Source organism: Halichoeres trimaculatus, unplaced genomic scaffold (genome assembly GCF_033239565.1).
Source record: "Halichoeres trimaculatus isolate MK-OKI-2021-1 unplaced genomic scaffold, fHalTri1.1 fHalTri1_scaffold_8, whole genome shotgun sequence".
Classification (NCBI taxonomy): Eukaryota; Metazoa; Chordata; class Actinopteri; order Labriformes; family Labridae; genus Halichoeres; species Halichoeres trimaculatus.
This window is the reverse complement of record NW_027437186.1, coordinates 38,944,928-38,958,385: the sequence shown is the minus strand read 5'-3', so window position 1 is coordinate 38,958,385 and position 13,458 is coordinate 38,944,928. Positions and strand designations below refer to the sequence as shown.

The window sequence follows — 13,458 nt, the reverse complement described above, 5'->3', positions numbered from 1 at the left end:
CATTAATCAAAGAGTTTTTTTTTACATGGAGCAGAGCTGTGAATCAGATATCGTGTAAATGAAAAGCTCAGAAAACATCTCTGAGATAAGGATGTTAAAGGGTCCTGGGGCAGTGCAGCTTGCAGTCCCTCTCAACAATCTAACTGATCGTCTTAGGTAAACGGTGATTTCTATGTTGCTCGGCTTATTTTTTTAACTTGTGTAAGTTATCTGGTCTGTTATCGGGGGGGGGCTGGGGGCTGGAGGTAAAGTTCTGGTAAAGTGGGCCTCTCTGTGTGGAGGTCTCTCTGTGCATGTGTGGGCTTCCTCCCATGGTCCAAAAACATGCTCACAAGATTAACTGGAGATGTGAAATTGTCTATGAGTGTGTGTGAAAGGCTGTGTGTGTGTCAGCCCAGTGATTAACCGTCAGCTGGTTCAGGGTGTACGCCACCTTCACCTGGAGACAGACGGGATAGGCAGGGCACACGCAGCACTGAACAGGATAAGCAGTAAAGGATGAATGAATGAAATGAAAGGTTGGGTTTAGTTGGAGACAAAGTCTCTTTTTGTCTGAGGACAGAGGAGGGACTGAACATGAGCCTCTGAACACGGGGCAAACCAGCACCTTCAGACCCTGACTGGTCTGCCGGTTATAAAAAACAGGTAAACTTCAAACACGAAGCGGTCGTTACTGAAAGATGAATAAACAACGTTAGCAGCAGCTCAGCGTGCAGCGTCTCTCACTTCATGTGTGTGAACGAGGAAAAGCTCTGATGTTCAGAGAAACTGTTTGATTTCCTGTTTTTATTCATCTGGTTTCTGTGGGCTGATCTCCACTTTGAGATGCTCTTATTGTCGACTTGTTCTTCATTTGTTCATGGAGATACTGATCCTAACAAAAAGAGGTGTGACATGAACACGGGTAATCATATGTATTATATTTAGCTTTATATTTGCGTATTTCTTTGTTTGAGTCATTAGGCTTGGCTTAATTGTGGGTTTGGTTTGTATGTGATACTTTTTCTCCTGGGACTCTTTAAGTGATGTTACATAAAAACAAGATTTCAGTAATTAACTCAATGAGGATAATAATGAAGGTAAAGGAACCTCCTTCTATTAAAAACAATCGAATGTTGAACCTCACCTATTAAAGGTGAAGTCTGTAGTCATCCAAATCAAAGTGAGTTTTGTCAGTCGCTTGTATTTTTGTTTCCAGTGGAAATTTACCTGACAGTGACATCACAGACTGGGTGTATGAAAATAAAACTCTTATCTTGTCATGGTCGATAGCAATGACTGAAACAACAACCACTCAGCAGCACAATGTGAATAATTAGAGCACAAAAAGAGGCATACCTCCACGCTACAGAGCAACAGACTATAAACCCTCCCTGGTCCCAGTGTCAGCGGGTGTTGAATGACAAATACAACCTGCCTTCATGAAAATAACTCCACTCACTGGTGCGTTGCTGAATAAGAGGACAGAGGGAGGTGGAAGTCTTATTCCTCCCTCCCTGAAACCTGTTTTATCAGCCACTTAGTGGATCTGAAGTGTTGTTTTGATTTCACAGATAGATGAGGTTTGGGCCGCAGCCAGACGACGGCACCAGGTGATCCGGCTGCGTCTGCCAAAGCAGCTTGTTGGACCTGAGATGGATTTTACATCACAGCCCTCAGCTGTCACACCCTCTTTAATGTTTTGTTTTATTCGAATATTTGTAGTGCTTTGACAGACAGGGCACCTAGCTGTAGGCAAATAACATTTAGTTAGTTTAAACATGGCGGTGTCAGGGCGCGCTGAGTTCGGTGCATGAACAGAAGCAGTTTGAAGCTGTTAGGGTTAAATCTGTTGATTTAATCTGTAGTTTGTTACGTAGCCTCACACAGAGTCCAGTAAAAACAGGCCGCTGTTTGCTAAGAAGTTTGTTTGGAAAGAAGTTTTCTCTCCAACCGTTGCTGTAATGTTGGGACACTCATGGTGTAAAACATGTGAAGTGTGGACCGGCTCTTTTTATAAAGCCTCATGAAATAACAGTTCTTATTTTGAGCTGTGTAAACAGAAACTGGTTGGCTGATTAGCTTTTGAGGTCACATGACATCTTGGCGTGCTGTGTTAATAACTTTGCTGAGCAGCCTCCGTCTCCACACACGCAGCAGACTTTTGTCTGTCAGAGCGTTTAACACTAGAAAGCAGAGTCAGATAAGAGCTGGTTTAAAGCACCGTTCACCTCCAGGATCCACGTTTTTATTCCTGATCAAGTGAGGCCGCTGTGTGCTGTGCTTCAGGATGAGGGGGTCGTCTTTTCTGCAAGGCGTGATTAATGTGTGCTGTCTTGTGCAGCCTGGTTGGATGGTGCAACATCTCTACGGTCTATCGACCCTCTCTGACTCATGCAGAGACCAGCGGGACACAGCACCAAGTCTGCACAGGACTGCTCCACGCCACAGACCCGCTTCAAGTGAGAGCTCACAGTTAATGCAGCTCCATAAGTCAGTTTGGTGTGAAACCAGTTACAGAGGAGTCTCTTTACTGTGAGCAGTTGTTTTGCATAAATAAACACCGATCTTTTTATCTACGCTTTAGAAAAGTCGACTGTAGGGAACTTTTTGTTTAGCAGGTCCAACAGGTGCCCACTGTGTCTGATATTATTATATATCACCGTCTGGGCAGAGCTGGCTTCAGATCCTCCAGTTTGTTTCTGTGTTCTCCAATATACAAGCTAAAGCTAATGTTAGCTTGGCCAGTTAAGTTCAGTTATCACGAAGGTGTGAGGCATTACACAGCTCCAGTAACTCTGAAGTAACACGTACACTACACAGAAAATGCTTCGAGTTGTTTCTATAAAAATATGATTCAGAAACTTTTTTAAAGGTGCAAATGGAAAATTAGTAATTGCTGATCAGGAACTGAAAGTGATTGATAACTGATAATAACTGGTAATTGAATCAGGACCTTAATAATTGTAACTGAGTCAGGAATCAGACAGATTAACCCAGTGAAGCTTTGGTCCCAGATATTCAGACACACTCTCCACGGGTCGGTTTAAAGTGCTTCCTCCTCACCTCGATGACAAATGTGTGTCATGTTGAGTTGTAGGATCCCTTAAAAAGTCCTGTAAATCATGTGAATGCCTGTTTAAAATGTCAGATTTCTCACAGGTTGAGTTATCCTCTCACTCCCTTGGGTTGTATAAATTCAGGATCCCTCTCATCTTTGTCTCGCAGCCTTTAACAAACGGCCGTGGCTTCCAGCTCACAGAGAAACACGTGGCCCCAAACCTCATCGTTCAGAAACAAGCATGTGTTTCTCTGAAATAATCTCAGGTTTGTTTTTACTGATGCACTTGGTAAATTATCAAACACATCCACAACTTTAAACACCCACCAGCATTTTTTCATCTGGTGTCATCCATTAAACCTCAGGTCAAAGGTCTGAATAAAAACAACGTGTTTTCTTCAGTTAAAAAGAGCAGATGAGCTCGGACAGTGGGCCAGCTGCAGAAAAGTCCTGTAAAAAAAAGAGATGAAGAAACGACACATAACTACAGACTTCCCTGTTAATTATAATAATTTATTTCAAAATAGTCCCAATAAAAAACAATAACTCTGACCCCGTCTCCTTATGTCAGAGGACAGGACACGCTGCTCACCCTCACACCACTCACATGCTTCCTGTAAAGCTTCTTTGAATACAGAAAAATAAAATGTGAAAAAAAAAAGTTTATTGTTGTCAGACAGCTGGTCTACAGTTTGGATCAAACAATTAAATCATGGCCTGTTTTCATCGTTGGATCCTTAAGGAGAAATAAACTGACTCAGGAGTTGTTAAAACATATTCATAAATAATGAACTCACCCAGTGGGAGCCGTTTACTGAACATCCATGGAGAAAATGCTGAGTCATTTTTACAAAATATTTTGACATAATCCAGTTAAAAAGTAATAAAATTATTTGAAAAGTAAAATCATAAAAACTAAGAAACTGTTATTCCAATGAGGCAAAAAGTCTTTGTATGGATAAAATTCATGGAGGTGGGTTATGACCTTAATTTTGACCTTTGCACCTTTCCTGGACCTCATGATTTGGATTTTTCTGATGACCAGGATTTTTTATTTCCTCATTTGGATTTATTTGTCAAAGTAAACCAACATTTTTCACTTCTTTTTCACCCAGGCCATGTTGTATTTTTTCTTTTCTTTATTGTGGGACTGAAATAAGCTCCCACGCAGCAAACAAGCTGAAGAACGCGTCATAAACCCCCGGATGTCCACACAGGAGTAGTCTTATGATGAGTTCATGACACGCCACGTCTTGACCCTTAGGACAAAAAAAATGATATTTTAAAATAAAAACAAAGAAATCCTGTGAAGCATGAGTCCTTTGACACTGGGCCCATCCGCTGCTCAGTGCAGCCGGTCAGCGCCGCGGGGCGGAGGCGTCACATCGTCGCTCCGCGCTGCACAGCGGCCCAGGGCTGGCAGCAGTAGCTGAGGCAGGGGTAGCACTGGTAGGCCTGATACAGAGGAGCAGTCATGGGGAAGTGTAGCCTGTTTATATGACTCTGCTGCTTAGGCCTGTCCCCCACCAGCACCTTCACCGCCACCCTCTTCGGTGATCCGTAGGCCGCCAGCTGGGCCGCCATCTGCCGCCGTTTGGTTTTATATCTCCGGTTCTGGAACCAGATCTTCACCTGGGTCTCGGTGAGTTTCAGCGCTCCCGCCAGGTCGGCTCGTTCAGGACCGGAGAGGTATTTCTGGGAGCGGAAGCGGCGCTCCAGCTCGTGGACCTGTGCGTGGGAGAAGGCCGCCCTGGCGCGCCTCTTGGTGCCGGGCCTGCTCGTCTGTGTGTCGGAGGAACAGCTGGCTGTGTCCTCGCTGCTCGGACAGCCTCCCTCCTCGGCGTCTGTGTCGGCTCTCCGCGGGGCTTCCCGGTGCTCACGGTGCCGTGGCTGCGCAGCAGAGCCTGAGGAAGACAATAAAGAGTGTGACGACAACAGGTGTGTGAGGATCATTCCTCCCGCGCTCAGGGGTCGGCTTGTGATTGGCCAGTCTGACGTGTTCTCGTGTCATAGCATCAGGGGAGAAAATGTAACACTCTGGAAAACCTTCATATTTCTATTGAAGTTACTGTTTTCTCTACTGGAGTAAACTTCCTACTTAGACTCTGTCCTTTGATAAATGAAAAGAGTTTATTTTAAGGTTTTAAACCTTTTCCTGATAAGAAAACGCTTTCATTATAATTTCTTAGCGAATGAAAGAAAAACACATGCAGTCGATCCAGTCTCAGGTAAACAAAAATCAACGCTGTAAAATAGATCCAAAGTATTTTAGTGAAGGAGATCACTCTGAATCAGAACTGTGTCATTAATAATTATTTATTAATCCAAATAAATCAGATCTTTTGATTTGGCAATGACAAAAAGTTTTTTTTTCTTTTTAAATAAACCTGCGGAAAATACTGTATCATACGTTTTTTCATATTTCATTGAACAGTGATGGGAAGAGATGTCCTTTAACACTTATTCATGGAGTTCAGGGTTTCTAGTTTTTTTTTTTTACCCAAACAATGATTCCTGTTGGTTAGGGTTAGGGTTAGGTTAGACATATCTAGCCGCGGACAGAGCGCTTGTTCTCACCTCCTTTGTGCTCAGTCGCCTCCTCTCCTGTGGACTCCTCGCTGTAAATATCAGATCGCACAGTTTCCCCGGACGGACTGAGATCTCCTGGAACTCTTCTCAGGTTTTCATTTCTGTCTGGGTGAGGAGGATCCGGGACTCTGGTGCCGGTGTCCTCGGTGCAGGTGTTCCGCTTTGCTGCCTCGAGCTGCTCGGTGCTCCGGGAGCCGCTCCTCTGCCGGCTGTCGCGTCCGGTGAGGATGTCTTTGATGAAGAAGGACGAAAAGCTTAACGTCATGATGGATGGGAGCGCGCTTTCATTTGGGATTTCTTCTGAGGCATGTAGCGATCTGTCACTCCAAGAAAGAGTCCTCAGTGGTTCAGAGTCCTCAGTGGTTCAGAGTCCTCAGTGGTTCAGAGTCCTCAGTGGTTCAGAGTCCTCAGTGGTTCAGAGTCCTCAGTGGTTCAGAGTCCTCAGTGGTTCAGAGTCCTCAGTGGTTCCGTTTAACCCTTAATTTAATTGTGATGAACATACTCAGTGTGCTAATGAACAGGCTGCGTGAGGAGCTGTCAATTCTTATATCAACACTCTCAGCAGCGGCTGGAGCGAACTTCTGATTGGCTCCTCGGTCTGCCTGGCCCCTCCCCGCGCCGCCCACAGTCTGGCTGTTTTCTCTGCGCTCTGTGGGGACAGAGAGCTTCATTTGCTAAGGAGTGATTTCCTATTGTTGGTTCGTTACATAATCCAGTTAATTGATCCAACAATTATTGGACAGTACTCTCTAACCAGGGTGGTTTAATTGGTAAGGGCGTCGCAGCAGTTTGAAAACAAGGAGCAGATCGTTACACATCATCCAACAATTCGGCAAATGTGATCCTCCCGGGACACAGGTTTGGTGCAAAGGGTGGGTTAAATCAGTTATATGCGTGATGGCGATGTTTCAGCCACTTTTGAGTTTCTAACCAGAAATCATGATGTAATGGAGTCAGAAAACCTGATGCGTAAAGTTCTTAGACCGTGCGTAAAAACGCATCTCGGTGCAGGCTCTCACAGGGAAGGCTTCGAGTCATTCCATATGAAATATAAATCACATTCAGGGTAAAACCACCTTAATGGACTTTATTAAATCTAACTAACCGCTTCTTTCTGTGTTTTATTTGGAAATGACTGAATTTACCTGTAAGTTCACCGTTTAATCTCAGTTTACAACACGCAGACCATCCACCCTCACATCATTCAATATGTTTAACACAAAGTGAGCAAACATGCCACTGACTGCTCTGCAGGTGAAAATACTCAGGTGAGGACGGTTGACGTTCACTGTTTTTGGTCAAGCAGGTGAATAGCGCCACCGCGTGGTGACAGAGCAGAACTTTCAAAGTAAAGTGGTGAGAAAGAAGAGACACCACCCGTGTTTATCGCCGCCACTCCCGCCCTCTGCCTCAGTCACTCGCACACGCCCACGCATTGCACAATCAGCAGGCCTGCCCCTCATTGAGGAGACGCGATGACAGATGCTCTGATGAGCCTCCTCTGTGCTGCTCTGTTTTTCTTCCTCTGACCAAACGGAGAAATCTCTCTGTTTGCACATGGAACAAAATCACCTTCAGTGTGCCAAAAACATGTCGGACCCTGTGACACACTCGACGTTTGTGTCAATCACCAGACGTCACTCCGCATCCAAAGAAAGCAGTAATTCAGTAAAATGATGGTGAAACGAAGGTTCTGGTTTGATGCTTTTAAAGATCCTCAGCAGCTCCTCGGTGTGCTCCCACTCTCTCTTGGTTCCTTTGCTTGTTTCCTCCTGAACACAAACGCTCCCAGCCCCGGGATCAGCCGTTAACATGAGAGTCCATCACATCTCCTGACTGGACTTGCTGTAAATAAATATTTTTAAGAAAAGGGAGGAGTGAAATTTAAATGCAGACCTGACCCAACACAGAAACATTTTTGAAAAGGAGAAAAGAGGGTTTTGTTCTGATATCACCGAGTATTTCCTGTCTCAGTAAGAGGAAAAGTGTACTTTTCCCCCCTTGCTGTTTAAGTAATTAAATCTAAATCTAACGAATGAAAAACGCCGCATGGAGAAGACAGAGGAAGGTTCCTTCCATGCTCAGTGTTTCCACCGTCAGGGCGAGTAAATTTTACCAACCAGGGCCTCAGACGTGGACACGGAGCACTTGGAATTAATTCACAGTTTCAGCCTGTTCAAATATTTTCTGCTGTGAGAGGAAATGAAACTTCTGATCAGTGAAGCTAAAGTCTCTGACGATTTGTGTAAATCCTGAAAGTGCTCCGCGAACCTCTGGTGCCTTTTTGTCGGATGGAGACAGAGCAGGACCACCTAATGGAGCCCTCTCCCCCAGCTTCTCCACGCACTTTTTCTTCTCTATATTTGGGCTCTGCGTCTTCAGCGGGCTCCTCGAGTGGTTGCCATAGGAGACTTTGTTTTGGGAAACTCCACGCCTTCAGCGCAGCGATGAGCCGAGCTGCTATCTTTGGAAGCTGGAGATAGCGATCACTGCAGCGCCTGTCAGAGCGGCAGAGTCCAGGCCGCGTCCTCAGGCATCGCCGTCCTGTCGCCAACTCTATTTACACTAGTGACTGTGCAGCACTTAGAGCTGACACCAGGTATGTCCCACCGGCAGCGCAGCAGCCAGGGGAAGAGGCCATCAGCGGAGACAAACACTCTGTTTACGTTGCCATTCATCTCCATTAATAGTGTCTGTGTATCCCCGCATGCCCAGGAGGTGAAGGTGTTTGTTTAAGCCATCTGCAATCAACGGAGAGTGTGTGAAGTGGTTTTGGTGTCTGAGTAGCACGTTGGCAGAAATACCATCGAGTAGTAATTTAGTTATGATGGTGTGGGCTTTTCATACTCAGATCTGTACATTTAATTTATGAATGCAGGAATTATTTATTTTAGTGTCGCGCTTTTTCTCATCATAATGTATCATCCACGCTGTGTGGGTGTATCCACGCTGTGTGGGTGTATCCACGCTGTGGGTTCCGAAGATGCTGTCTGTCTGGTTAATGTCCATCCCTGAGCCTGACCGGACATCAGCTCGCCCCTGGATTCTCTCTGTTTCTGCTTCTTGTCTCAGAGGAGGAAAAAACTGGCCGAAGAAAGGATTTTAGAGACGATGGGAAAATGCTACACTTATCAGCCCAGTCATTCCTTTGTCAAAGTTTCCCATGCAGTCATTATTAAAAGGCCGAAAGGCCTCGGCGCGGGGCCGAACAGGAACACCGTCTGATTGGACGTAAAACAGAACTTATCAGAAAGTAAACTTTATTCATTGTTTTTCATGTATTTAGGTGATATACATACGATACAATACTGTCATGTGTGTCTTTAAGTTTGCCGAGTCTTTGTGCCCAATGATGCGTTTTCACTTTGAATGCGTAAAATCACTTTTGCCTTAAAACTTCTTCTTCAGCAAAAACAAGGACAACTGGCCAAAGTCACGCTGTTAGAAAAAAAACTTTATTTTTGTTTCCAGCGATGCTGGTTTCAATTTGCATTTTCCCAGAATTAATTCTGCGCATTTATTTTAATAGTTACGTCAGTGAAATGGTCAGCTGAAATTTAACGCACAAAGTGGAGGTTGGATAAAATGTCCGCACACTTTTCTTTCACTTTGCACATTAATTCATTTTGAAACACAAGAGTTTCACATTATGCCAATTTTTTTTTCTTATCAGCAAACATCCAACAGCAGGCTTTTTCATTTTTAAAACACTGGCTCAGGAGAAAAATGCGCAGACTCTGAGTGAGTCCGGCCCGGTCTGTCTGCGACCTGGAACAGTTTTTAGATTGTCCCGGTCTGTCTGAGACCTGGAACAGTTTTTAGATTGTCCCGGTCTGTCTGCGGCCTGGATCAGTTTTTAGATTGTGCTTTCACTGCATCACTCTTTTATGCTAACATGCTTCAGTCCGTTCAGACAAGCCGTGACCAGCTGTGACTGTGCGTAAAGTTCGCGTTACCAGGCCCGTATGCCCTGCAGAGCTCCTTGGCAGGCTGGGACCACTGCTCCTTGGGGAGTTTGACTCTGCGTCTGCGCACCCAGGTTTCCCAAATTCATGTTCATAAAGGCGTTAGCAGCGGTGTTGCTGGGCGGCAGAGCAGGTAAACTCGAGTAGGTGCAGGAGTAGGTGTTGGTGTACACGGAGTTGCTGTAGCTGTACGCCGGGTAGCTGTTGTAGCTGTACGGGCTCGGAGCTCCCACTGTGTAGGAAGAGTTAAAGTTCTGGGAGCCGGTCAGGCACGGCCTTCCGTCCCGGACCAGCACCGGCACAGCCACTCTCCTGGGCGGAGGCGGTGGGTGGTGGTGAACATGGTGGTGGTGGTGGTGTCCTGCCAGCTCTAAAGTCTTGTCCTGTCGCTGTCTCTTACATTTGTACCTCCTGTTCTGGAACCAGATCTTGACCTGTGTGGAGGTGAGTTTCAGGGAGCTGGCCAGGTGCTCTCTCTCTGGGGCGGACAGGTAACGCTGCTGCTTGAAGCGACGCTCCAGCTCGAACACCTGAGCCTGTGAGAAGAGCACGCGGGGTTTCCTCCGGGTCCTCTGCTGCTTGGTGACGGGCTTATCCGGGTCTGGGTCGTCACATTCAGCCCGCAGAGCTCCGCAACCCTCTGCAAGAAAAACCTGGTTTTAGCTCCGAGGTGAACTGCTGATGAAAACCCAGGATTCATTTATCTCACAGGTTTATCAACACTTTTTATTGGCTACAAATCTAAATTATCCTAAAACGGGGTTGAAATGCCAAACATATTCATCCAAAAATAATAAATATTTCATGTTATTTTTTTACACGTTTTAACTTTTTTAGAAAATTAAATATTTACAGGGAAATGTTTGTTTCTAAATTAATAATCTGAACAGTGTTGGAAAAAACAAAGATGACCTAAAAAAAACATTTCAGTTGATCTACAAACTTCATGTTCAGATTTCTGGCTCTCCTCCACTTTCATGAAAACATAATTTAATTTTATTTCTAATTTCTCTTTAGTTTAAGTCACATTTTAACTTATTTCTGAGGCGTTAAAAACTGGGTGATATGTGCTGAGTGCTCTCCTTGGTTTTCTTTATTACAACGGAAATACATGCTTATTTAAAAACATTAAATAACTATTTTAATCTGCTTATTATTGTTTTATGAAGACTTTCTACAGCAGGACATGGAGGCCCTGTTTGATCTGTAGCTTGTGTTGTTTCTTATTCACTGACTCTTTCTTTCTCTCACAGATGAATGAATGTTTGAGTCAGTGCGCAGTGCGCAGTCATTCATCAGAGTTAAATCACACCAGCTGTTTTCCCTCATATTTATCAGAACAACAGGTCAGCACATCAAACATCGCGCTGCACTCACTGCTGTCGTGTTCCTCGCTCTCGGGGTCCAGCCGGAGCTCTGCGGAGCCCTGCGCCGGGTTTCCAAACATGTCGACGGGCAGGCCGGACTCCACCAGCCGCTCCTGCATCGTCAGGTTGTTGAGGTAGGACATCCTGTCCTCGCTCTCCGACAGACCAGAGCTGATGGGACTGGGACTGTCGCGGCCGGCCAGCATGCAGGAGGGCGGTGAGTGAGTGCGGAGCGGCTTGCTGGGGAAGGCTCCCCCCGGCTGGGACAGCGCGCCGGAGAGACCGAAGCAGGAGAACAACTGCAGCTGCTGTTGCTGGGATTGTTGCTGCAACTCCAGCTTCAGAATGTCCTTGACAGAAAAAGGTGTGCTGGAGGGAGTTATGATCGGACTGGGAAGCATTATCACCTCCAACAAAGAGATGACAAATCACAGACTTTGCTCAACGAGCCCAGAACTTGTCTCCGGAAGACGCGTAAAAGGAGTAAACACCCGATGCGTAGGCGTGAGGGACGGTTACGCACAGCGTGTTTTTCATGTAGGCCGAAGAGGACAGGCTCCCTTTCAGCTGGGACATCCCCTCTCCCCTGGCTCTGGTGGCTCGGTTGTTGGGCTGCAGGAGGAAGAACAGAGGTCGATCCTGTTCGGTTGGCTGGATCCAGTTATCTAGAGAAAGAGCTGGGTCAGCCAAGATGCTGTGCTCTCCCTTTCAGTGACGTCCTGCAGCGGGGAGGGACTCACTCTGTGTCTCTCCTTCTGTAGGTGTGTCAGGAAGACATATCGGCCTAAATTATGAAATCCTACAAACACTATCGACTGCCTCAGACTGTAAAGGGAGTTTAAGGTAAGGGCTTTTTAGCACACGCGTTTGTTATCCTCACAGAAACTGGAACACCCAGAAAACTTCAAGACGAGTCATTGTTTGATGAATAAAACGTAACGCTGCTGTCAGTGTTTTAGTTTGGTTCAGCACCCTGTCCCGTGGATTCAACCGCGTGTTTTATCTCCGGTCCCACGGCTTCACAGCTCTTCCCTTCATCACCTCAGAGTTTTTAAGATTACGCATATCTTTGTTTCCTGTCTCAGCAATCCTTGGATTAGATAGTCTGCGGCCACTGTGGGAAATGAGAAAAGCTGGCTAAAGCAGCCTGGAGGTTAAACATGTTTCCTGATTTTTCATCTGAAGATTTAATTTGGGGAATTTTTGTCCTAAATTTTGGCGCGAACGGTGAAATGAAAAAGACAGCGTCTCAGAAAAAAACAAACAAACAAATAATAAAAAAAAAAACTAGACAAGAGATTAAAAAAAATAGTATTCGATTTAAACATTTTGGATTGAATAAAACGGAAATTAATTATGGCTGAAAGAACAGTTTGAAGTCCATCATGAATTTTATTACATTTCATTTTAATTTGTATCAAATCTGATAAGACAGAGAAAAACTGGCTGCATAAAAAACAAACAAACACTAAAAATAAACGATTCCTTGTTATACTAATAATGACAGTAATAATAATAATAATAATAATAATAATAATAATAATAATAATATTAATAATATTAATAATAATAATAATAATAATAATAATAATAATAATAATGACAGTAATAATATTAATAATAATAATAACAATAAAAATAATGACAATATTATTATTATTATTATTATTATTATTATTATTATTATTATTATTATTATTATTACTATTATTATTATTGTCATTATTATTATTATGTTTTTGATGTAACTCCTTGGTGTAAAGTTATTTTGCGCACTTTCCGCAGGCTCCACTGACTCGTGTCCGCAGTCATGGCTCTTTCATGCTTTTTAATTATTTAGCCTAATGAATAATTAGGGGACATGTTAACCTCCTATTTAGTGCTACCTTTGTGCCTCACAGCAAACAAACGGGAACTGGACACCACCCTCCTCTTTGTCTCTCTGTGGCCAAGTGCAGGCGCCACAGCCTGAAGGCCCATCGCTCCCAAACCGTGTGGAAAAAAAAAAAGAGCATGCCGACATAATCTCATCCGCTCCCCATCAACAAGGAGCTGTTTGGATTAGGGCAGCGCCCCCTCCTCTGCTGATCCATGTCTTTAAAAAGGGACACTTGAGGGACTGTCTGCGGAGGGAGAGGATCAGTCTGCCAAATGGTTTCTCGACGTTAACGGGGTTTGGATGATCACCAGAGACGGCGCATCCTCACTGTGGCGTTTCTCAGCACCAGAACAAGACCACAAGGAGCACGGTGACTGGGAACGTTCAGGTTTTTAAAGGTGAATTGGCACACGGTGGGTGGAATTTATGAGCCCTTAAGTGAAATATACCGGCTCGTAAAATGCTCAAAAAGGCCGTAAATCTGTTCATCTTCTTCCCAAATATTTACCCGCTGTTGTTTATGGGCGCAATGATTCAGAGACATCAGACCAAACACTAAGAACTCAGTTTAGACTGCGCTGCATGATGACGACGCAGAGTCTGTTTCTCTGAGAAGTG

The 13,458-nt window shown here is 44.7% G+C and overlaps 2 protein-coding genes across 2 annotated transcripts; both read right to left on the bottom strand.

Moving 5' to 3' along the window:
• Positions 1 to 3,539: 3,539 nt before the first annotated feature.
• On the bottom strand, positions 3,540 to 5,001 carry nkx3.3 (NK3 homeobox 3). The gene has a single exon (XM_074676221.1). The coding sequence runs from the start codon at positions 4,991 to 4,993 to the stop codon at positions 4,421 to 4,423; it is 573 nt and encodes a 190-aa protein (XP_074532322.1). The 5' UTR covers positions 4,994 to 5,001; the 3' UTR covers positions 3,540 to 4,420.
• A 4,580-nt stretch (positions 5,002 to 9,581) lies between these two features.
• Positions 9,582 to 11,362, bottom strand: nkx2.3 (NK2 homeobox 3). The gene is made up of 2 exons (XM_074676342.1): positions 10,972 to 11,362; positions 9,582 to 10,234 (listed from the first exon to the last, which is right to left on the bottom strand). The coding sequence occupies exons 1-2, from the start codon at positions 11,360 to 11,362 to the stop codon at positions 9,582 to 9,584; spliced, it is 1,044 nt and encodes a 347-aa protein (XP_074532443.1).
• Positions 11,363 to 13,458: the final 2,096 nt, after the last annotated feature.